This window comes from Musa acuminata, chromosome BXJ3-4 (assembly GCF_036884655.1).
Source record: "Musa acuminata AAA Group cultivar baxijiao chromosome BXJ3-4, Cavendish_Baxijiao_AAA, whole genome shotgun sequence".
Classification (NCBI taxonomy): domain Eukaryota; kingdom Viridiplantae; phylum Streptophyta; class Magnoliopsida; order Zingiberales; family Musaceae; genus Musa; species Musa acuminata.
The window spans coordinates 29362435-29388997 of record NC_088352.1 but is presented as its reverse complement, the minus strand read 5'-3'; the positions used below and the strand labels follow the sequence as shown (position 1 = coordinate 29388997).

At 38.6% G+C, this 26563-nt stretch overlaps 2 protein-coding genes and 2 non-coding genes across 4 annotated transcripts; 2 read left to right on the top strand and 2 right to left on the bottom strand.

Annotated features, from left to right (window-relative positions):
- The first annotated feature begins 1388 nt into the window (after positions 1–1388).
- LOC135635154 (5'-adenylylsulfate reductase-like 5) lies at positions 1389–13194 on the top strand. The gene is made up of 4 exons (XM_065146034.1): positions 1389–1714; positions 11707–11888; positions 11998–12122; positions 12510–13194. Exons 1-4 carry the CDS (start codon positions 1523–1525, stop codon positions 12956–12958), a joined length of 948 nt encoding a protein of 315 aa, XP_065002106.1. The 5' UTR covers positions 1389–1522; the 3' UTR covers positions 12959–13194.
- Positions 13195–14960: 1766 nt separating this feature from the next.
- LOC135635013 (uncharacterized) lies at positions 14961–16006 on the top strand. The gene is made up of 2 exons (XM_065145804.1): positions 14961–15640; positions 15767–16006. Exons 1-2 carry the CDS (start codon positions 15020–15022, stop codon positions 15851–15853), a joined length of 708 nt encoding a protein of 235 aa, XP_065001876.1. The 5' UTR covers positions 14961–15019; the 3' UTR covers positions 15854–16006.
- Positions 16007–16586: 580 nt separating this feature from the next.
- On the bottom strand, positions 16587–16728 carry LOC135637400 (small nucleolar RNA snoR138). The gene has a single exon (XR_010496254.1). It is a non-coding gene; the product is annotated as a small nucleolar RNA snoR138 (small nucleolar RNA).
- Positions 16729–16845: 117 nt separating this feature from the next.
- On the bottom strand, positions 16846–16968 carry LOC135637385 (small nucleolar RNA U19). Its single transcript, XR_010496247.1, has one exon. It is a non-coding gene; the product is annotated as a small nucleolar RNA U19 (small nucleolar RNA).
- Between the last annotated feature and the right edge of the window lie 9595 nt (positions 16969–26563).

Here is a 26563-nt window from a genome sequence, read left to right as displayed (position 1 = left end):
TGATTGGGAGACACGTCATTCGTAAATCGGAACAGAACTTGTAGATTTGGACTCACCCACAGATTTGATGAAGTAATCATATGATGTGGATCAGGATCGAGCCGAGAAATGTTGACTGGCCAACAGGGCCGAGTCCAAATTGGGTTGGGGGTCAATCGATTTGCTAGTCAAAATCGCAATCATGTATATTTGACACACCAACGATATGATATTAGGGGACCGGAAGGTGGCCATGTTCACATGTTCGTGGGCAAGTAGGGGTTTGACGAAAGGGAACGGTCCTAATTGATGATGCGAAAAGAACGAAGAAGAATAACAACATAATTTTTTTTGTTTACTTAAATTCAATCATGCATTATAACTATATATAAAAAAAAAGTCCTTATTATTGTGCTTTTATGCTCTCTTAATTAGTTTTTACTTACAGATATTATTTTTTTATTATTTTAACGAAAATAGTCCTTCGTCCTCCCCCAATCGCTCCGATCATTGGTATGTATATCATTATCGTCTCGATCCACTACGAGTGGTGTTGTTTTTATCTTTCGTCGTCTCTATCTCTACTTCATTGACAATCATATTATTCGTCACACCCTCCTCTTTCTTTGCCATTGAGCATTCCTTGTTGTTTGTTGTATTCTCCTACTCATTTCTGTCTTGTATGTAATATAATTCGTCTATTAGAGTCCCATTGTAAGTGGAGTGATGAGAAAGGAGGGAGAGGACAAAAGAAACCATAGGCTACACCACTCATAATGATTAGAGACAGTTTATCGATAATTGAGAGTGACTAATGAAAGATAAATGGATTTTTAATCAAATTAAAAAATACCCAATTTAATTCTAGCAAATTTTGAAGTAACATATTTAGTCTATCCACTATCCATTAAATCTTAAGATATTTATTAATATATATATTAAAATATGATAATCATTATTAAACATGATTATTAAGAGTCATAATACTTATATTTCTTTAACAAATGTTAAAGAGCAGGAAGCTCAATTAATATTTTAATATATATATATATATATATATATATATACATATATTATACATAAATATGATCCTTGCACTTAAAATAATATATTATCAATGAAGCATATACGTCACCAATTAGTAATTATTATTAAACATGATTATTGAGACTTATTACTTTAAAGGATACTAATATCAATTAATATTCATATATATATATATATACATATATATATTCTTGAGAGTTAAAAGACTTTAAATTTTCTTACCAACTTTTGAAGGGTACTTATATCAATTAAAAAATCAATTAATATCTTGATACGTGGACATGTACGTCGAAATATACATTACTCGGGTAAATATATAAATCACTAACTTTAGAAGGATGAAAAATAAAGAATAAACGGACAAAAAATACGACCAACGAAGGAAAGATAGCGACGAGGAAGCGCCCCCAAACCGGCGACAAAAGAAGGGAACAGAAACGGTACCTTCTTCCCCGATCTCCCTCTCCTTTCCTATCGATCCCTTTCACTCCTCTCCATGGCCACGCACTCTCTGCCTCTCCTCCCCCTCCTCCTCCTCCTTTCCGCCTTCTCCGTCCCGGTTCCTCGATCCTCTGCCGCTGCGGCGGCAACGTCGGAGGCGCCTTTCTGCCCCCGATCCGACCTCGCCTTCGTCGGCGGCCTCATAGCGCAATGCCCTCGCTGGATCGAGCTGTCTTTCCCCCTGGAGGTACGCTTTATTTACTCCCTTCTTCTTGCCGTTGAAAGATCAGTCCCTTTCGCTCGATGACATCTTCCTCTTCGCTATTGGTCTTGGAGTTTTGATGATTCCGCATAAGTCGTTCGAATCCAGGGCCTGATTCATCTGCAATAGGATTTTGTAGGTCTGGATCTGTTCTTCTGATATCAACGATGGCAGAATCGTAATTATAAGGATGTGACGTTTTATCTGAGTATAGCATTCGTTAATGCAAGATGTTCTGAATAGTGCTAACGCGAAAATATACTGATCTTTCTGGTCTTTTCACTTTTGTTACAAGTTGGGGTAGTCGATTAATATGGTTGTTCTGTTTCTATGCATAAAATATGCTACTAATGCGTGCACAGATGAAAATAAGAAGCCCACTGAGACATGCCTTGATGTTGAGCAGTTAGCTTTACACTATCTTACAGTTGATTGAGCCTAGAATTATGTATTGCATGCATTAGTTCCTCATATGTGATTAATCTGCTGAAATATTTGCTCTTCATTGGGTTTTTGTTGATGCCAACTTAAGATGAACTGAGAAAGGGGAGAAAAGGAGATTAAAAATTTTCTAGAACAGTACAGTCTCAGTTCTCTATTGGTCCTCAGCTAAATTTTCAATTATTACCCATGGACCAAGTATGTGTAGTGTGATGAATTGAGAAAGGGGAGAAAAATGAGATTAAAAATTATCTAGAACAGTACAGTTCCAGTTTTATAACTGTCAGAAATAGGATGATGGACTCGCACCTGTATTGGTCCCCAACTAAATTTTCAATTACTACCCATGGACCAAATATGTGTAGTATTTGATATAATATTCTCTTTTCTTGTTGTTAGTGGCATAATTAGATGGTTCTGTGTCATTATTTTTGTCAAGCAGAGTGTGACTTTGAATTACTAATTAATTCTGAATTGGTTGTGGCTGACAAAATTTCTTGGGAACTGCTTTGAAACCATATAGTGAAATACCTTACAGCATAGAACTTCTCACAATACTTTGTTGCTGATTCAGTGGTCTATGCTATCAAGCTAACTAATATCTTTATACCTTATTGAGTTTGTACTAGTCAGGGCCATATATTTTTAATTTAAATTAAATTAAAAACTTTCAGCATAGAAATCGGGAGCCAGATGTTTAACCTAATATGCTGATGCATAGGATATGGAAGCATAACCATCACATGCTTTTCCAGACGGTCTACTTGTTTGTTGAGACTTGGATGAGAAACACTTCAATTATTTTTGAGATATTTGAAGCTTTAAACAGTATCATAGTATAAAGAATGTGATCTCTTTTTGTGATTGCTTTGGTAAATTTTTATTTGCTTTTCCTCAAAAGTGTAACGTGGTTGAACTTTATAGGTGCATTGTTCAATTTTTGTTAGAAATTGATATGAGACATATGCATAAATATAGTTAACTGCCCAAATAGTTTATAACTTTAATGAGTGTGCCTTTATGATTAATAGAGCCTTGCTGTAGTCTTAGACATGCATTTTCAGAAGATAAAATCATAACATTAGAGAAAGCCTTTTTTGATTAAAATGATAAAAGTCAAATATTTGGCCCTTCGATCATCTGGTGACATCCTTGGATGAAACTAAATTGTTGAAACGATATATACACACACGCATGTGCATGCACTTATGCACACACACACATACACACACCACATACATTGAATGAGAAAAACTGATCGTGTATATTTGTTGGATCATATGTTACTTCAGCCAAAAAAATAACAAAAAATTGCAAAAACTTTTTTTTTTTGGAGCTATTCTTTCAATTTGCAATACTATGGCCGAATTGAAAGGTGATAAAACATTAATTGTGGAGATACATCCTTGATACTGACATAGTGTTTCTTTCTTTGATGAGGGAAAATTTGGTACTATTGAAGAATTTGGAGTATGTAGCATGTGGAAACAAAGAATCTAAGATGTTGTGTGTATCATTAGAAAGTAGTAACAGGTAATACTCATCAAAAGGAGAAAAAAGAAGAGATTGAGAGAAAAAAATGATGAGAGCAACTATAAGCACTTTTCAGTAATATGAAATCCCTCAGAATTTCATAAAACCATTTCTTGATAGCATTTATGAACTTCTCACGTGACTACTAGTTCTAGAAACTATTGATCGAGAAGATATGTCTACAGTAAGTATTCCTGTAGTTCTTCAACTGGAAAATGAGAGTTTTGCTTAAAGTTTTTCACCAATTATACTCTTAGGAGTATCTAAACTTATATGAATGTTGATTGCATCTTGGAGAGATTTTTTTCTGTGAAGCAAAGATCAATTGAGAGTTCATATATCTTTGAATAGTTGTTATTTTTAGAAATTAAGCGGCTCATTATATCTTAATGTCCTTTCATGCTGTTGTAATTTCATATTAAGTAGCACAACATAAGCACCTGACTTATTCAGCATAGACATTGATTCTTTCTATGGTTATTAACATATATCAAAACACCACCGGAATCTAAGGATTACCTGCAATGACTTCCATGCCTATCATCATAATTGCCCATCATCATAACTTTCTTACCATATATCTAAACTTTGCTCTAGATCAGCACTGTAGGTCAATGTACAAGATATGATCTGAAGTAATTCTAAAATGTAGTTTTTCAGCCAATCAGGCTGAATTTGGGATGAATATATATAGAAATATTGATATAAGTGAACATCATTCAGGCTGGTAGGCAAAGAATCATTAACTCAAAAGCTTCTGACAACAACAATGATGACAAAAAAGTCGTAAAATCTCAATTATTTGAAGTCGGTTACATGGATATTTTGTGGTCATTGAGATCTATAAAAAATCATATGTTTAGTTAAGTTAGAACATTTAAATCTTAATTTATAGTTTATATTAAGATCTTCCTATACTTCTTCTTATACCATTGATAGTAATTATTTCACCTCTTAACTATCGCATTTGTAGGTCTTGGTTTTAAGTACATATCTATAAACAATTATTTCTCATCTTATCCTATATCAAGTTGATACCTAATTATTCATGAATAAAACCATTTCTTTCCCTATCTTTCCTATTATATCCACACATTCACTTCAATATTCTCATCTCAGCGGAACATATTTTTTATATATGTTGTTTCTTAGTTGCCACACACATCCAACAAATTATTTTATTGTTTCTAATAAAAATTTTCTTTTAGCCTTAAAGGTATCTAATGATCACATAATATATGTATTTTAACCATATTATATATAATCCAATTGAGAAAGAGGAGAAGAAACTTTTTTTAACAATGTTATATATCCTCCATCACTTTGTTTCCTTTTCTTCTCTCCATGTGAATAAATGGGGTTACTGCTCCATATGTGTATGTTCAACTTATTGTAATTTAGCATACCCTACTAACATCCTTGATTGATCTATCTTAAAAGCGAGTAGCAAATTTAGTTAACCATGTGGTATTTTAATCTTATGTTATACCTTTGTGAAGCTAAAATATATTGCCGTCTAACCCATTAAACCAATATGAAAAAGTTTTATAAAATAACTCAAGACCTAATGAAAATGAAGAATTTTATAATATGATCTTTAACATCTTGGCATCTTTGTTGTAGTTTCAATTGTTTTATTAATGTTTGAACCAAGGTATGCAATTTCGTACCGTACCGGAGTTTCGACGTTTGTTCGGTATGGTACGAAATTGTATACCAAGCGGTATACCGCTCGGTATATATATATATATATATATGTATGTATAAATTATATATATATTTTTTATAAAAGGCGACGTCGCCTTTTCCTTCTCCCACGCGAGCGACATCGCCTCGTTTATATATATATATATATATTTATATATAAATATTCTTATATATAAGGCAACGTCGTGTCGCCTCGGCGACGTCGCCGAAAAAGGCGACGCGATGTCACCTTTTATAATATATATATATATATATATATATATTAATATATATATATTAATATATATATATTTCGTTCCGTCCGGTAACGGGTTGTCACGGCCTTAGCTGGAATTGCCTAAGGCGTGAGGCACCTTTGCGACAAAGACGCGAACTTAGCTTGTGTTGCCTAAGTCGTGAGGCACTCTTGCGGCAAAGATGCGAACTTAGCTTGCGTTGCCTAAGTCGCGCTTCATCGCTGCAATTTGCGTCCGCAAAGATTAGCCCAACCTCTCGCAGGTCCCGAAGGACTTGTAAAAGAGAAAGTTGATTAGTTCGAAGAACGAGCGACGGACAAGTCCCGACGTATCGCGAAAAGGGGAAGCTTTACAAGCAATTCAGCGAGCACTTTGCGTGCCCAAGAGAAAAGAGGGAGAGGGGGAAAACAAGGACTTTAGAAGGTTGAACGAACAACTGCAAGTCCACAAACAACTGCTCACTGGGTGCCGAGTGCGACAACAAGTTCCCGTCAAGATAACGTGCGAACTTGCGAAAAAGTGTTCAACGCCCGACACTATACCGAAGCCCCATCCAGCCCTGTGCCACTCGGGTGGTTCTAGGGTGCTGAGATGGCTGACGTTTCGCGTGCAACAGCGGGCTGCAGAAATCAGCCCGTGGGACGCGAAAACGGAGCTATTTTGGGGTTGTTTTGCTCGGTTTGGTGAGCGATCGCACTGTAGCGTTGCAACTTGTTCGAACTTACATTTTTACAAGCAAAATGACTCAAAACCAAGACAAAACATGCTGTCAAGCAACTGTACATGTAGATGAGAGCAATGAACGGTTCGTTGAACGGAGTTGTTGCGGGTGCACGACGACCGTTCGTGACAGGGCGGTTTGTGTACAGTTAAGCTGACGGACCGGTACTATTCTAAATTGCATACCTTGGTTTGAACATATTGCTGCTGTCTCACTCCTTGATAATCTCATTTCTTCTCTATACAAGACCATTCTAAGCAATTTTTTGACTCAACTAACTAGTTGATTGTCTATTTAAAGAAATGATAATTAACAATTTATGACATGCCACTATTCTGAAATTTCATTCTAATTTATTGTATCAAATTTTGATTAAAGGTTGTAGATGAGTTAAACTGTCTGTTAGGTTATTATTGTATGTTTTTCAATTTGTTTGTTCTTTACCCTCCAAGAAAATGCAGTTTGACTGTGGTTGTTTAAATCCTGAGGTTGAGCCTAAAGGAAATTAATTTTGAACCTCACGTTAAAAGGTATTACTCACTTTTTGGCTTTGTTTATAATACTAATAAGATGGGATGGTCAGAATGACAAGTGATGAACGACTTGTTATAAGTAACGTAACATGAAACAAGAATATCAGTGCTATAGGCACCTGGCAATTAATCATGTTTATATAATCATGTATTAAAAAAATCTTTTCAAATGACTGGTTTCTTAAATCCATAGACATGTATGCTCCGTTTTCATTTGAAGATATAAGGTACAAAGACTTCTACAAAATTTTAAAAATCATTTAGTTGCATATGCTTGTTGGAATAAACAAAATTCTTTCTAAGCTTCTTACTTGGGAGCAGTGATTACAATAGGCGCTCGGGTGAGGCGAGGCGAGGCCCAAGCTTCTTGCTTTGAAGCGCGTCGCCTCGGCGCTCACTCGAGCCTAGGCGCTAGGTGCTTCGGGCGAGCGCCTGGGTTAAACCAGGCGACCGAACCAGATTTTAGGTCTGGTTGGTCTCCAGTGCTTTAGTTGGTTCAATCGAACCAACTAAATCACCGATATCAGGCTCCCTCTCGCGATTTCTCTGACTTCCCCAACTCTAACACTCGTGATTTTGCTGCCGAGATTTCTTCTCAGCTGTCGCTGCTCGTCGCTATTGTCGCTACTCGTCGTTGCCACAATCGCTGCTCGCTAACTGCTCGCCGTTGCCATAGTCGCTCGTCGCTGTCGCTCGTCGCTCCCGCTCCCACTCCCGCTGTCGCTCCTGCTACCGCTGTCACCTGCTACCGCTGCCGTTGCCTTAGCAGCCTCGGTCTTCTCACACTCTTCTCACTATACTGTTAACAGTATACTGCTAACTGTATACTAATAATAGTATTTTTATTTATTAGATTAATAATATATGATTTTGATTTTAATATTATTAATTTTTATCTATTTAAAATTATTGTTAGGTTTCAGAATAAATGGCAAGTGTATAGAGCAACTCAATAGATTTGATTTAAAATTTTATTGTTTTAATTTTTGAGACTTTTTATTAATGTGACATTGTGATTTTGTACCATATTTTCTTAATTTAATAGCATATTTTTTATTTAAATAATTATATTTATTAATTATATTATATATTTTTATATTTAGCGTCTCGTTTTGCTCGGGCGAGCGCCTAGCGCTTTTTAAATCACTGCTTGGGAGCATAGTTCACATTGGATATCGTTTTCTTTCAAGAGAATAAGAAATGACATCAAGCTACATAAGGAGTGGGTGAACATCAATTGAAAGTCTGGTTTGTACATTTACTGTCTAGAATGGATTTGGTGAAAAGAGTTGGTTAATTTGTGTTAAAGAATTTAGGAAACAGAAGAGGTAGCTTATGAGGTGCATATGTTCAAGTCTTTAGAAAAGCATAGAATAATACCAGGTAGGACCTAGAAATCCAACTGCTGGTTTTAAGGAGAAGACCAATGGTCATGTTTATGTTCATTAAATGAAGAGACTTTTTTTTTCTTCTTGGATGAAAGATGTTGATGATGACCTATTTGACAGACGTAAATTTTTGAACCCTAAACTCTAAAATTTTGAACTTAAATAGGGATTGTAGACGATCTGATGGCAGTTTTGTCATATATTTAATTCTCTCAGGAGGCACAATCTTTGAGTTATTTCTTTCTAATTAAGGTGGAGTTCCACTTGATGGAGTATGCAATAAATAATTTTTTGTTCATCTAATGGAGCCTAGGTTCAAGGCAGAGTGCAAGCCCATATTGAAGCAATGTTATCCTGAAATGAGAGTTTGCTAGAAAGAACCTTGAAAGGTGAATTGAATTTAAAATGAGATGCACTTACCATTTAGTAATATCTAAATAATCGAAATATAAATTTTTACTTATAAGATGGGTTAGATAGTCAAATTTTGTGTTAATTTCAAGATGCATTTACAGAAAGGTTGTGGTTTCAACGGCTTGCATAAGCGATAGAAAAGAGGAACTTTCTAGGTAGAATGCCTCGACAATAACAAACTCTCACACATCAAAGTATTATTAGTTATAATGCCAATACTCATATATGTCAGGTCTCCATACCACATATACTTATTCAGTTTCTAGACATTTTAGATTTAAAAAATTGAACTCCATCGTCGTGAAATATAAAATATAAAATAAGTATAATATCAAACATTGACAATGAGATTGTGCAGAAATGATAAAGTTTTAGCAACAATTAGTCATACACACTTAGCAATTTGTCAGCAATAAAGACAAAATCCTTATTGTTATAAAGGAATTTAGGCACTTGACCATTTTAAAGGACCCGTAGGAGTGCACCTAATTGAAGTCATGAATATCAATTGAGTTGAGGCTTATTACAATCAGTCTTGGTGCACCTCTTGCCTGGTCAAACCTTTACATCTATAATAACACTGTATATGAAGAAGTTGCTTTTAACACAAATTTTTTGGTTTTACTTTATAGAAAAAAATGAGTAGGATATAAATTTCAGTTTCTCCAACAAATTAAAATAGATCTGTGTCTGTATCAAATATATCATGGATACACATATTCATGTGATATGTGCTGAGTAGATGTCAGTAGGGTTTGCCTTACTAGTAGGATGGGGATATGGTATGTGTCGCTCCATAATGACCTACCGTGTGTTGGTATGGCGGGGCATACCAATGGCACAGAAAAATGGTCAAAAATGACTTCAAATTTTTTTGAAAAATAAAGAAATGTTAGATTAGTGTTTTTAAGTTGAAAATAAATATAAATTTAGTATAATTTTAGCAAAAATAATCTAAATTAGGAAAGAATAGTGGTATATATCTTTTTTGGGCTTTGAGGAGTAACTCTGTGGTTCGTTTTGGACTATCATTTCGTTGATATTGAATTATCTACAAAGAAATGATTTAAGTTATTAGATTATTTGTTAAACTTAAACTTTAAGATTTAAATGAAGTAATCGATCTATGGATATAATTGGTTCTACCACCAAAAAGAACAACGGGACTTCACGGGCGGTGGATTGGGGTTCTCGATTCTATGTATCCGTGTATCAACTTGATATGTTTGTCGAACCCAATCGTGAAATTGATCTCATGACATAGTATATTGATATTTCATATGCCATTGGTGCATCAATATGGTAATGGTTATAATTTGATCGTCGTGAACCATATGTGTTCGATGTGGCTCCTGAGACAAGTATTATTGTGGCATGCATTTAAATCTGCAGAGGTTGGAGAATATCGGAACTTCTATTTTCGCCATTGATCTATTGCTCCATATCATAAGATCAATTACCGTACTATTGCTTGGAGAAAAATAACAAACTATCACCGCTACTCGGAGAAGAATGACCAACTTTCACGTTGAGCTCCATGATCTAAACCTAGGTGACATGCATAAAATGCTGCTCCTCGATCCATGCACTACCCTGAAACTATGTAGATGGGACCATCGACTCCTTGGCGTCATTGACATTGTTGTTAACGTCGCTATCATGTCTTCAGACCAAGCGAGTTGTTGAATGCGATTGAGAATTTATTTACATACCTTTGATTAGATATTTCTTCCTCTAACTTAGGTGTTAATCCTCCCTAATTAGCTTTCTAAGTTTGATTTAGTCTAAGAATCGTAGCTTTGTGGAGTTCAAGAGAGTGCAAATGGGAGACTGAGAGAAATACGTGAGTAGAAAGTGATTGATAGAGTAGATGAGTTAGAGAGGGTGAAAGGGGAGAGAATGAGGAGGTAGAAAGGGTTTAAAAACCCTAAATCTAGTTTAAACGATCAAATGGACTATTTAAATTCAACAAATCCCAACCATTAATCGGTATCGATTGAAATTCGATTGTTACTGATCGGTACAGGTCAGTAACGATCGGATTTTGATCGTTACGACTGGTACAGATGCTGTATCGAGTGATACGGGGTCCCCTGTTATGGTCCACCTGGTACAGGACGGTTCACGTATCGATCCCTGGTTGAACTGGTACATATTGCCCATACCGCCCGCTATAGGTCGACATGGCAAACCATGGATGTCAAATATATTGTTGATTCATTAAAGTGTCTTTCTTTTAAGTTAACATAATAAAGCGCGATACCGTTATATTCTTCATACTTTTTTAGGAGGTATAATTGGTCATCTTTCTTTTTTGACTAGATAATTTGTCAACATTAGTTTTTGTGATGTACATAACATTTTATGGTACAAATTTACAATATGGATGAAGGGATTTTGTTATATACATAACATTTTATGATAAAAATTCACAATCTGGATGAAGGGATTTTTTTTGCATATTATTTCTTGTTTGGTGTAAGATTCTGTTACAAATTAGTTTTTGTGATATACATAACATTTTATGGTACAAGTTCACAATATGGATGAAGGGATTTTTTTGCATATTATTTCTTGTTTGGTGTAAGATTCTGTCAATCTCAGAGCATTTTATCTTGAAATAAAGGATGCTCAAAATTGGTTCCCTAAGGTTCAAGTATGCTCCTACACTTATGCATGCCAGTTTTTGCAGCTAATAGTATGTTTGTTATCTGTAATAAAGCTCATGATATGCTAACAGAGTTATTTCTATAAATGTATTTCACTTTGTCATCTGTTCTCTTTTCCCCAATATTTCAGTTTCTTGTAATGACGTACACTTTGATTCATATTGCATTCTTGTCTGTATTTTCATGGTTCTCTGGTGGTCTCTCTGAGTCATGAGATTATTTTATTATACCCAAAAAGAAAAACACTTAGCTATTAAATCTGCTATCATCTTTTGCACCTTTGTTGTTTATTTGGAGCATAAATTGATCTGATGTTGTCCCTTTTGTTCTTTAAGGTGGATGGGGAGTCTCTTGACAGAGAGTTGATTCATGGTGAGAGTAAAGGTTATTACTCTGTACTGTTCTATGCTTCATGGTGTCCATTCTCGGGCAATATTCGTCCTACTTTTAATGTTCTTAGTTCCATGTTTCCCCAAATAAAGCACTTGTTAGCGGATGAATCTTCTACAATGCCAAGGTATCCATTATAATCATATATGTCAGTTTGCTGCATCCAGATATTGCTTATTCCTTTTTAGTGTTTGACTATTCTATTTCTGGTTGGTTTCTGCTCTCACACATTGCAGTATTCTCTCGAGATATGGTATTCACAGCTTTCCAGCTATTGTTCTCTCCAACCAGACAGCAACTATTCGATACCGTGGTCCCAAGGATATCGATACTCTCATCCAATTTTACAAGAAAACTACAGGTTTGTTGACACTAGTTTTTCTTGCAATCATTTTCTTTCTACCCGAGTGTTGCACATCTTGATGTTTCTCTTCGATCTTTGCTGAAACCTTCTAGGCATATGAGATGCAAGATCATGTGGTTAATCCCGAAGGATTTGTTTAGGTTGTGTTAAGGTCCAGTTTCTGTCATGAGATTGATTGTCCTTCTGGTTTACTTTGAGATAGAAAGATATGCTAGCTGTTTAGTGGGAGAGAATATCCATTCAAAGAGATCATCATGTCTTATAGTTACTTCTGGTCGTACTAGTGTATGCTCGTCTGTATCACATGATTGATTGTAGAAGAAAAAAATTGTACCAAGCACCATCTTTGGGTCCTTCACATCATAATTTTCTTGTTATGCACAGGTTTCGATCCAGTTGAACACTTGGTCGTCGACCAGCCTGATAATTTAGGAAATGCGAGATCCCTAATGCATCAGGTGGAATCTCTAAGGGAGTTGATAACCACGGAGCCATATCTGGTGCTTGGAGTGCTTTTCATCTGCCTGAAGCTAGTCCTGTCCGTCTTACCTGTTGTTTACTCCCATCTCAAGGCTCTCTGGGTCTCACATGGCTGGCATCTCAACCTGCCCATCCTCTGTGAACCAAGTCAGTTGTTGGTAAGAGTGCTGCATGGAATTGACGTCAATAAACTGTGGAGCAAGGTTAAGCTGGGTAATAAGACGATGAATTTGAGGAAGGGTGCAAACAATGCTCGCGCCTGGGCTTCTACCCTAACCTCTGTCTCACTAGGTGAGTCCTCCTCCCCCTCCTCTTCCTCCTCCTCAAGACGAATAACCCCTTGTGACTCATGACTCGCCTCTTGTGTCCTTTGGAGAAAGCAAAAAAGAGGTGGGTGCTTTTGTAACCTCAAAGGTCTGTGTCATTTGCTATTCTCCATCAATGTAAATGTTGTCTGTGCCTCTTTTGAAGATTGGGTAATGGGAAGAAAGGTCTCATGTAAAATTTTGAGTGTTACATCTCTCTTGTGTATTGGATACGTTTATACAGTATCTCTTTTATTAATTCTATGAAATATTTTTATTAGATATGATAGCGGGTTGGGTATCCATGAAATTTAGGTGCCTGAACCTAAGTTTGAACACAATTTGGGTACTTGATTTCCTATCTTGAACTTGTCTCAAACCCGATCGTTGTGCGCATAAATATGATTTGAGCTGGTTGGATAGTCGTGGGTCTATCGTCCACTCAGGAATTCTTGTCGAATAACTGGGTGGGGTATTTGCATGAGTACAAATTTGGACTTGACTTGGGAATCTGATTTTTTTTTAATCTAAAACTTTATCCTAAATTCGATTAAGGGGTACTGAAACCCATTTTGTTTAAATGGATTGCATAGAGATCAAATATCCAAAGAACAAAAAATAAATAAATATGCTACCATCTTTACGGTTTGTGCATTGATTGACATTTATTCCTGGCTCGAGATTCTGGAAAAGGAACAGTACTGTTGTTTCTCATCATCCAGAGGTGCCTTTTTAAGGTCTCGAAGAACAGATTGAATGTTAAGAAGATTAGTCATTCATAGTGTATGCATTGTTTTTATAGTGTCTAACCAAAAGAAAATTGATGACATCCATGTAAGCAAATTCATGTAACCAATTATGCATCTCTATCTTGATTGGACTGCAAAAACTAGTCATCAGAAATGAAGGCTGATCCTTCATAGGATGTAAGAGGGAAATTAATTGGGTTTATTGGACAAGAATGGATGTATAACTGTTTTCTATTCAATCCAGTCTTTAATTGAATTGTTTTCTCTATAACAATGCACAAAAGTTAATGAAATGATTGGCATCTGATATAAGATCTCTAATATTTTTTAAATAAAATCTATTTTTATTATATTAAATATTATATATGATTTTCACATGACAGACGAGATCTATCATTTTATATAATAACAATGTACTAACTCGGATATCGCATTGATCATTTTATATAATAACAATGTACTAACTCGGATATCTCATTGATCATTTTATATAATAACAATGTACTAACTCGGATATCTCATTGATCATTTTATATAATAACAATGTACTAACTCGGATATCTCATTGATCATTTTATATAATAAGGAAAGATATTTCTTTCCTGAATAGTGGCCACCTTGCTTTCCCAGTCTTCTTTTCGCTTTTGATAGTCTTTATCCAAATCCCATCTCCCATCTCCGTCAGAACTGATTCTAACCCAAGGCTCAAGCAAACCCCACATGACTCCAATTTCCAAATGAGAATCTCCTCTGGGAGAGAGCAAAAGAAGAATGTAATCACTGGTTGGAAGATGGAATGTGTCCATTTGCTTCCTTGGTTTGTTTGATGACAAATAAATTATTCAGGTGGGGATAGGCTCTGAAGCTATTAAACAATAAATAATATTGCAAAGATTTAGGATTAGTAGTTATTTTATTTTATTCCACAATGATTTACAAGAAGGAAAAATATTTGTACTGTTATTAGTATGAACTCAAACATTTTGACTTGATAAGATGAACAGAATCAGTATTAGATTTTTGAAACTTGTGAATGAGGCTGAAATGCAATACAGAGAATGACGTGCGACTCGCTCAGCCTATCACCTGCAATTTATCTTTCTCATGCACGAGACAGGTGTGGTGAGGCTACGATACATGTCTCATCGGTAGAAACCATCGACGAAAGCTGGGAATCGATCCATGGGAAAGATCTTGACAGGTGGGTCCGATAGGGAGCTCATTTATCACTAGTAGAAAGGGATAAGCTCGGGCTCTCTCTCAAACACACTGGAGAGGTGATCATTCTATGCTCAGTCCAAGATCACACGCCCTCTTCCGGTCTGCTTCCTAGCATTGCAATCCCCTCATCCCCTCTCAAATGGAGAAATCTTGCCTGGAGTTGGACATGGAAGAGTGGGAGTTCCTCCCCGATAACAAGGCCTTCCTGGGCTTCAGCCATGACGGTGCCAAAGACGTGCTGCTCAAGGAGCTCATCGTGGACACGAACTACTTCTCATGCCCTTCCAGAGATGTTGCAGCTCCACTTAGCTCTGATCCAACTGCAGGCGACAACCCAAACGACGAGGCTCCCGACGAAGGATTCAAGGACATCGGCGTCGTCCCACCGGTGACATCAGCGAACCAGCGTGAAGTGGTACGTCAAGTCTTCTTCAAGAAGCTGAAGGAGAACGAACTCGTCGACATGAAAGTGGTCTCCAACGCCATGGAAGCCATCACGCCTCGCTTAGAACCAGAGCAGAATCAGTTGGGTGAAGTAGGCAAGGAGGGGGCTCCGATGGTGAACGAGAAGGATCAAACGGCGTCTGAGATCAAAGGCAAGGCTTGCGGGGATGGCTTTGGGTTCACACTATGGAATTGGAGATTGACAGGCATCGGAGCCTTCTGCTGCGTAGCAGCTGCGACCATCTGCATCTTCATCATTGGCGGCCGACCGCAACAGAAGCAGAGGATCCAGCTCGGTATCCATGCGGATGATAAGGTAGTGTTCATTGATTTTCCATTAATATCCATTAATTTTAATTCAGTAGCAAAAATATCTCTCTGTTCTTCTCACTTCCAACATGTTAGTTTCTTAATGGCTTTGGGCTTCTACTGTTGATCGCAGAGGATGAAGGCAACAAGGCTAAACGATGCACTGTCATCTCCCACCACCAAGGCACAGGTCTCAGTCGAAGGCCAGTACAATCAATAGTGCTCGATCAACTGCATGTTATCATCAGCATCACTAAACGCATAAAGTCCCTACTTATTTGTACATGGATTGTGGGAGATGAGTAGTAGGAGGAAGTGTGGTGCTAATATATACAATTTAATGGCTGAAGTTAACAGAGCTTGTTTTGTCTTACGACAAAGTCACGATGAGAAGAAAACTAAGACGACGAATGAATTGTCGATGTCCAAAATTAATATCTAGGAAGGCATGGTTGGCACTTGAAAGGAGAATGGAAGGTCCACAAAGACAAAGAAGACGTGGTTGGGCCATTTAATAAGGAATGCAATCAAACATCGACATGTAAATTAAGAAACAAACGATACATTATTATTATTATTATTATTATTCTCATTGGAGACCTCATCAACCTATTATTAATGTATACATATTACATCAAGAATCTACTTACATTAAGAACAGCAAAAACATTACCTTGCACCTACAAATGCCAAGCCATTTTCCATGTAGCCATCAACATAATAAATATGCAATTAATTGAATTGATCATGGAATGGAAGAAAACAAAATGGAATAGAAGAAAAAATTCACATCTAAAACCAGTTTAATGATTTCAATCAACACAAAAGGAAAACTAAAAAAACTATCAGTAAATAAATTTGACAACGATCATTCCCTCAATACTCCTTGATCAAGTCTGGAAACGTAGTTCACAAATAAATAAATAAATAATATAGATATAATATAATATAATATATATCAGAAGCCATCTAAGAAAGGAACTACCGAGAGAAATGAGCTCCTTTCCCTCAAAAGGATTCATGTCGCTTTGCGCCTCCGTCTGAACCGTATGCAGATGGCTGTTTCATCCTGCATCCGGTTATTCAAGAGGCTATTCTCGATCAATCATCGTGATTGTAAAGATTCAAAGAAGGACAAGACAATAAGAAGAAAAAGACGCCATTTAGATCGAAGAAGGACGGATACGAGATAGCAAGAAAAGGAAGGGAGGACCATGTCCAAGGCAGCTTGGGGGACACCACATGGAGATCAGTGAAGGAGTCCCCTCAAAAGGCCTGAGAAGGTTTGTAGTAAAGCGCAAACCCATCTCTGTGCGCCCCCTAACTAAGCCGGACGGTACAAGGGCTTTCGCCTCCATACGGCTACTCAAAGAGGCAAATCATCGAGCACCTAAAACACGAAAACAAACAGAGAGAGAGAGAGAGAGAGAGAGAGAGAGAGAGAGAGAGAGAGAGAGAGGCGGCGGTTGAGCAAGGCAGGCGGAGATCAGCATCGCGCTAGAGGCTTCACACTAGACGGCTACTAGCAGAGACAAACCATCGAACACATTATACGCAGACGGCCATTAGCAGAGGCAAACCATCGAACACTTTATACACAGACGGAGAGAGGTGGAAGTCACGGAGTCGGAGGCGGCGGAGAAGGTTAGGGTTTAGTTAGGCTACATATATATTTATTGATGAAGGATTGCTTCGGCGCAAGCTGGGCTCGTTAAGATGGCCCAATATCATTTGACCAGAGAGCCCATTCCCCAACCCAATTAGTTAAAGAGTCCCAATTTCGATCAAACCTCCACTTGATCAGACCCCATCACGTTGTAAGATATGCACATGGGATCAGCATTCCCATGTTTTGATCCACTGGATCAATAATGAATGTTGTACTTGGATGATTCCATCCATGAACCATAATGTGTGTGTGTGTGTGTGTGAGAGAGAGAGAGAGAGAGAGAGAGAGAGAGAGAGAGAGAGACTTTGTGCATTCCCATTCCACTTTTCAAGTATAAACCACTTTATAATGGACACACACACAAACAAACACCAATTTCTTGAATGGCTTCCACTGTGTCAACCTTTGTACTGTCAAACAAAACATAAACTACATCACAATGCTATGGCATTTGCTCATTCTTCTCTGCAGCCAAAATGCCTCCACAATGTTGGATTCATCAACAAGATTAGAGACATAGTCTTCTCTGCATGATTGCTTCGAGTTCAGATTGGAGAAGGGAAGACCAGTAACAAAACATGACAAGAGTAGATGGAAGCAAATAATATGCCAAGGCAATAATACCACATCTTATTTCATCTACTTCTAACCACAAAAAATAGCTCACAGGATCAATCACCAAGCATGACCACAGACATCGGTACGAATATATTTCTCTCACCAGAGATGACGGATGAGAACAACAAATACAACATCACGACGAAGAATATGAGGCAACATGCCGCTCAGCAGAGGAAGTATCCAAAGAGGAGGGCCGACAGCGAGGCAAGGACGGCAGCAGGCGCAGCGAGCGTTGTGGCGCCGGAGGTGGGGCTGGGGGCAGGAGCCTCGGCAGCGGCGGCTTTCTCGACCAAGGAAGAAGCCATGACGACGGCCAACACGGCCACGGCGAAGAGCCTCAGCTTAGGACCAGCCTCCATCGTCGATAATATTGAAGTTAATGAAGAGAGGAGAAGGCTTAGTTTGTGTGTATAGACTCTCCACAGATCCTCCTGAAGGAAAGAAGAGCAAAGAGAAGAAGGAATGGGTTCATGTGGTGGCGGGGAAGGAGGGTTATATAGGGGTTGGATGGCTTCTATTTTGGCGTGTTGTTTTTGTGTGGTTGGAGTTGGAGACCTGACAACGAAAGAACGGGAGGAAGAAGCAGTCAAAGATGAATGGGAAAGGATGTGAATGGTTGAACGAGGTGATGGGCGCACGTTGATGACAGGGTGTGTGCGCGTGAGAGAGAGAGAGCATACACGGCGGCTGGTTGGCGTGAAGAGGGAGACGTTGAGGGCCATATTGCAGCTGGCGTTGCTTATTTTTCTTGCTGCTTATGTTTTCTTTAGTTTGCTGCAACAGCCAACCCTTGTTATGATTGAATTCTTTCACCTACTATCAATCATACGCTGTCATCACAAGAGTAGATTATTAATCATGAAAATATTGAAAAAAAAACATGTTTTAAATGTTACTTTGATGATTGTTTATCTAAACTTGATACTGTATTTTTTTTTTGAAGATGTTAATTAATTTAGTTAGTAAAAATCTTGACAAAGTGGTGAGATTTCCCTTTGGGAAATAAAAAAGACAGTAACTGAAAATAATACATTTTTAAGCAGCTGTCATCCAACTCCATTTACCCATTAAATTACTCTACTGGAGACGAAAGTATACATTTTAATACAGAGGAATAATAATACAGTGGTATATATATATATATTTTTATTCTGACCTTCCCTTTTTGAGGACATTTGAAACGTTGTCAGTCGAGTGTGTTTTATGGGTTTCAGATTTAAGTAGGATTTTGCTTTTATTTTTTTAGATTATCTAAAGAAGAAATATTTTCTACTTTTTAAAACGCATTTTTTAACATCAATTCTTTTTCAAGCATTCCTCTTAAAAAAAAAAAACTAAACCATTCCAAATAAGGTTATAGACTCCGTTTTTTTCTTTTTTTCTTTCATAATGCTCCGATGAAAGAAAGAAAAAAATAAATAAATTTAAGAAGCAAGAAACAAGCAATGAAGCGTGACATATGTTATGCGTTTCACTCTCTAGTGCTAAGTATTTTTGGAGATAGAAGAGTTATCTCCATAATTAGGAGACAAACTCGGTTAGGGTTTCATTCTCTCCCGTCTCTTATAGCCGTCGGTAGCTCTCGCCGATGGCAAGATTCTGCCCCCTTTATGTCTGTGAGGATTGTGCTGTTGGAGAAGGTTGATCTATCTCGAGGTGAAGCTTCTATGGGTTTTCCTATTGACGGGACCGAGGCTGGAAACTCCACTCCGATCATGGGCCTTCCCTTGAACGCCACGGAGGTGTCTTCTTCCCACACGACCACGTTTATCTAATCAGTTGCTTGTCCAAGTAATCGCATCCCCTTATTCTTCGGGTAAGAGCGCGACGGAGACCTCGCTTGTGGAAGAGTCCTCTTCCCAGACAACGTTGCTTTCTTCGGATAAAGCTGTGTCGGAATCTTGCAAGCAAAGGAGATGGATCACGGAATCACATCCACAACGAAGAGATCGCCCCCTTCTTCCCAATCTAGTTTGACTAATGGTGATTCCAAGCATTCTCCTTTGGTAGTGGTCTGCTATTCTGATGATCCAGCGATGCATGCAGAAACGACTACGTGCACGATCGCAACTTCTTCTCTGGTTCGGATCGCAATCAATGCTGCTTCCTTCCTCAAGGGCGAATGCATTGCTCCCCTTGCTTTCTTCACGTGAGTGAATCCTTTCCCTTTGCTCATTCGTAAGCAGAGCATAAATAAATCAAGTTTGGATTCCCTTTCCAATCTGCAAGTAAAGATGCATGTAGTTGATTTGCAAATTGCCCCCTCACTGTCTCTGCAAGTAAAGTTGCACGCTAGTGCAATGCAAATCGCCCCCTCATCTTTTCTCAACGCTGCTACGGACTCAGATGCTAGTAACAAGGTGAACGCCACACCATCCTCCTCTGTTTCTCATGTTAACAATGTTGGACGGCCTAGAAACAAATCGTGGAGTTCTCTTTTCGCATCATCTCATTGACCTGAAAATTGCTTTGTCTACCATGAGGATTCGATTTTCTCTAAAGACAATGTTCTTCGGATCAAAGCATTCGAGGAGGAGATTGACGAGGGGGAAGAGCACCAAAAGAACTCTTTGGTTATATATTTTGTCGGGTCACGACCACCTTCTTGTGTTGTTAAGAACCAAGTGAACTCTATTTGGAATCCTACGGGATCTCTCGAAGTTTTTTGCTTTTGGAAGTGGGGTTCTTTATTTTTAGATTTGGTAACTAGGATAATCTTACCAGAGTTAGGAATTGGGTATGTGGTATATTCACAATAGATAACTCATCCTTCGTCCTTGATCGCGAAGCTCAATTGACAAAAATTAATTTCTCTGCTATCTCCTATGGGTAAAAGTCTACAACATATCATTGTTCATGTGGACTCTTAAAGCCCTCGTTATAATAGCAAGTGGTATCAGCAAACCATTGGTATGGATCGGCTAATATGCAAAAGAGATTACATTGATTCCGCTAAAGTCTGCATTGAGGTTCTTGCATGCGAAGAGTTACTTAATTCTATTCAGATCACTCTAAATGATACAAATGATTATAACATTAGGTTGAGTATCACTGGAAGCCCGTATGCTGCTCTTGTTGTAATATTTCTGATCATGTGACAAGGAACTGCACAAAAATAAATACAAAGACCATCTTGATTCCAAAACAATGGTATAAAAATAATGCTGATTCTATTGAATCAAAAGTGTCAACTAATGCATATCCAAATATGATAGGCCCCTCAATAGTTATTAGTAAAATGATAAATAGAAATAAATGTAAAGCGGAAGATCAGCCATTGAAAGGATATAATTCTGCAATTACTTCTAGTCCCTCACCCCCATAGGCTTATATTTTCGTGACATTCATACCTCGTTCTAGTGCTGAAATATTCGTATACAAAGATTGTCGATAGGTGAGTCAGCCCGATTGGTTCACTGCCAAATGTGCAAATCCTTCATGATGACTCCTTGTTGATGGGAGGAGATGACATGGCCAGCCGGTGTAGAGAGCCCATTCGGGGAGGTGGTTCGCTGGTAGCGGCCTGGCATTGGTATGGTAAAGCTGGGTAAAAGAGTTGGATTTTCTTAGCTATTGAGTCGCTTCCTAATCGCGTCTCCAAATGGCGTCGATGGTCCTGCATAACTAGTCTGCGTCGGGGGTCTTCCAGCTTGACCTCTTTGATACTTAAGTCTGCAAAAGATGGAGAGGGAGAAAGATAATAGTATGAGCAGTGTAAATGTGAGGATAGAGGGTTTTTTTTTCCGCCCCCTCGTCTTGGTTTGGGGCTTGGTTTTTATACTTGAGCATCGAGTAGTCTAGGCGTGCGTTAGCCAATGAGGGCAACTTGTTGGCATGTGTTCTCTAGCGCCTTGGGCGGGCCATTGGGATGCCTTTGGGCTGACTCCCTTGTCGCTTTGGGTTAGGCAGGGAGTAGTCCCTCCATCGGTTGTTTGGAAGGTAAGGTTGGTGAAACTAGGTCATATTATCAGTCATTAATACAAAGACATAGCTTTTGCTGAGATGTCAACCAGGAGGCGGTTGGGGAAACTAGGGCATGTTGCCAGTCATTTGTTAGTTATAAGTGCCTTACAAGCCAATCACATGAGTGATGACACCTGTGACATGCTGCGACAATCTCTTTACTTATTATTATTTATATTTTATCACATATTATTTGGATATATATTGTGATATCTTTGGATCTATATAAGGAGAATCGGATCGTGATGAGATCACGATAATGAGATCGATTCGCCTTTAAACACAGATCATAAATCATCATTGTCATATGTTTCTCGAGAAGGACATCGAGATAACCGGATAGATTGATGCGTTGTATACTCATCCATATGATGGAGGCGGTTGGTCTCATAGTCGCTCATGTGGGGACACTAGAGGTATAGTGTAGGTGCTCATTGGAGAATGAGTTCAATGATTGATCTGCTTACGGAATGCTGAATGGTTAATGATACCTAACATCAGACAACAATTCCGTAGTCCCAATTATGTGTCTGGTCCTTAGACTTGAGATACCAAAGATGCCATGTTTGAGTACTCCATTCTTTGATGCCGGACTTATAGGTTTGAAAGTTTCAAATTTGGTACAGTCAGTTCTCAGGAATGGTAGCCAACCTTATGAAGGTACTTGAGTGTCAACAGAGGATCATCCACTCTCGATATTGGGAGAGGAATATCCCTTGTGTGCTCACTCAAACAAAATCCATGGCCAGAGTCGTTCGGATTGAGAAATGAGTTCTTCAGGAGAATCCGATTTGAGTAAAACTCGGATAAGATTCCGTATGGGCCTGATGTTACCATGCCCAATATACGATCTCTGGGATATTAGATGGATGAGAGACTATATACACATGGTAATTGTGGACAGATAGGTCCGATTGATTAAATCTCCCTGTATCATTTGGGGATTATGACATAGTGGCTTAGTACGACCATAGTCGATAAGTCAAGTGAATTATTATGGAGATAATAATTCACTCTATCAAAAGGAGTTTTGAGTCAGAAGGAGTTTTGATAGGGTCGACTTCGGCCAGCTTGGTATCGGGCCTAGAGGGTCACACACATATGGTGGATGTTGCGACAAGTAAATATGTAGGTACGAGATATCCGCACAGCCCCAGTTTGGATCGTGTAGATAAGATCCAATTGGATAATTAGATAAGTGGATGAGATTTAACTAGATAGTTGGATAGAGATCCAACTGGATAATTGGATAAAGATCCAATGAGGATAGGATCTATTAAGGGTTAAGTTTCTTGCACCTGTATAAATATAGGAGGAACTTCATGGTTCATAGGCTAGAGCTATTGGTGGTTGCCCCTCCTATTTTCCTCAACCTCCTCTCCTCCTCTTTGGTTCCGGTAGCCTTATAGTGCTCATAGAGAGGGAGATCCTGTAGTGATTTGAGGAGCGTCGTCGTCGCGTCGACCGTATGGATCATCGCTAGAGAGGAGTACACGAGTGCTCCTTCATCCACTTCATCGGATCTAAAAATTTCGAGGATATATGATCTCCCCAAGTAACAGTTCTAACATGATATGTGCTATTTTTCGGTTTTACAATTTTCTCGCGCACTAATTGTGGAACAACGACCTTGTACTTAACTTTAGGAAATCTGGTTTTGCTTTTGTTTTTCGTTGCGCATTAGATGTCGACCAACAAATTTCTTAATAGTGGTATCAGAGCCAGGTTCTACTAGTCATAAGTGCCCTATAAGCCAATCATGTGAGTGAGGACACGTGTAACATGATACGTATTCTTTTTGTTTATTATATTATTTGATATTTTATCACTTTATATTACTTGTTACATATATGTATATATATATTATGATGTTCATGGATCTGTGCAATGTAAATAGGATCGTGATGAGATCATGATAATGAAATCGATTCGTCTTTAAACACATAATCCTAAACAATGCCGGTCATAGGTTACTCGAGAAGAACATCGAGATAACCGGATAGACTGGTATATTGCATACCCATACATACGATGGAGGCGACTAGTCTCATAGCTGCTCATGTGGGGACACTAGGGCTACAATGTAGGTGCTCATTGGAGAATGAGTTCATTGATTGATATGCTCACGGAATGTTGGATGGTTAATGATACCTCATTGTAAGATAATGATTCCGTTGTCCTAATGGTGTATTTGGTCCTTAGACTTGAGACACAAAGGATGTCTTATATGAGTACTCCACTCTTTGATTCTAGACTTATATGTTTGGAAGTGCCAGATCTAGCACAACCAATCATCGAAAGTGGTAGCCAACCTTATGAGGGTTATTGAGTGTCGATAGAAGATCATTCACTCTTGGTATCATAATAGGAATATCCAATGTGTTCTTGTTTAGACAAATCCCTAGCTAGGGTCATTCAGATTGAGAGAGAAAGAGTTCTCCGGAAGAATCCGATTAGAGCGAGACTCGAGGAGAAACTATATGAGCCTGATAGTACTATGCCCGGTATATGGTTTTTAGGATATTAGATGGATGAGAACTATAGATACATGATAACTGAAGATAGATAGGTCTAATGGATTGGATTCTCTTGTATCGTTTGGAGATTGTGACGTAGTGGCCTAGTACGTCCATAGTTGATGAGTCGAGTGAATTAATATGAAGATAATAATTCATTGAGCTAGAAGGAGTTATGACAGGTATGACTCACGACCAACTCGATATTGGGCCTAGAGGGTTAGCCTAGAGGATCACACACATATGGTAGGCATTGCGACGAGTAGAGGTTCAGATATAAGATATCTGATGGAGCCCCTATCTTATTGGATATCCAATAAGCCCCTAAATTATTGGATCATATGAATGAGATCCAATAAGAGCTAATGAAAGATTATTTGATAGAAATCCACTAATATAAGAGGGTTGGGTAGTTGAATAGAGATCCAATACCCAATAGGGCATGACCCATTAGGATTAAGTTGACAGGGAGCCTCTATAAATAGGAGGGAACCAAAGGTTCATAAGCTAGAGCTTCTCTTAGTTGCCATCTTTTATTTTCCTCTCCCCTTCTCCTCCTCAGATAGTAGGTTTGGAGATTTGAGGAGTATCGTCGCAGCCATATTGTGTGGATCATCGCTAGAGAGGAGGACGCTTGACCTCCTTCATCCTCTTCTACATAATCTTTCATATACGTAGTTTTCGATTTTACGGATTTTGCACACCAATCTACGCATGACGACGAACACAATTTATGAAAAATTTGGGGATTTTGTTTTTTGTTCTTTCGCTATGCATGTAATTGTTAGGATCGGAGCGGCACTAAGAGGGGGGGGGGTGAATTAGTACAGCGGATTAAAACTTTGGTTTCGGAAAAATCTTTCGCACGATAACAAACAATATCAATGAGAACCGATTTGGAAGCTTGAAAACTTAGAGACGTATGGAAGCGTAATGACTAAGTAAAGAAATTTGCAGTATGTAAATGACAAGATTAGGATGCAAACCAAATAACACAGTAGTTTTAAAGTGGTTCGGTCAAAATGACCTACATCCACTTGCGAAGCCTTCTTCGAAGAGGCTCCCAACTTCCACTAGCAAATCTCTTGTAGGGGAAGGACTAATACCCCTCTTACAACCTTTTACAAGTGGTTCACACTCTTACAAATTTTTTAATAGAAGGAAGGAGGTGAACACTCAAAGCAATTGAAGACAAAAACTTGCTAAAGACTTTGCTAAGACTTTTGGCTCACTCTCTTGCTTCTCAAAGGTTGTAATCTTAGCTGAGATTTGAGGGGTATTTATAGGCCTCAAGAGGATTCAAATTTGGGCTCCAAATTTGAATTCTCGTGGAGTTCCCGATGCTGGCGGTGCCACCGCTTGTAACTGTCAAACGTTGATAGTGCTGGGCGGTGCCACCGCCCAGCCCAGGCGGTGCTACCGCCTACAGTGTTTTCAGCCCAACTACAGTGTTTTCAGCCCACTAGTTGGGCTTCAATCTTGCCCCAAACTAGTCCGAACTTGGGCCCAATTGGCCCCTACTTGGGTTATAGGATTAACACCTAATCCTAACCCTAATTAACATGCTAACTATGAATTTAAAGACATTTTCTAAGCTATTACAAAGTCCGTAAGTCAAGACTTCTTCGGGCGAGCTTCCGGCGAACTTCCGACGGTCTTCCGATAAACTCTCGGAAACCATTCTGCGGACTCCCGGCAAGCTCCTAGACTTCACAATTTGATCTTGGCGAGTTCCAACGAGCTTCTTCGGTAAGCTCCGATCTTTCTCGGTGAGCTCCGCGAACTTCCAACGAACCTTCCGGCGAGCTTCCGAAAAACCCTTCGGCAAGCTCCCTACTCATTCTCGGCTAGTTCCGGCAGCATTCCTGATGAACCTTCGGACTTCCGTCGAACTCTCGAACTCCCAACGAATCCTTCGCGCTTGACTCCAGCACTTTGTTTCGCTTTATGTCTTCATCGTTATCGTAGTTAATCCTGCACACACAATCCAAAACTCTACTCCGATTTAGACATTTATTACAACGCGAATCGACATTCCGTTGCCTAGCACGTCATTGGTTGGCGCTTCGTCCGATTCTTCAGCGCATCGTCCTCTCTTGCGGCTTGTTGCCCAATCGGCGGTTGACCTCCGTAACCCCGATATCCTTGGCGTAATTCCGCT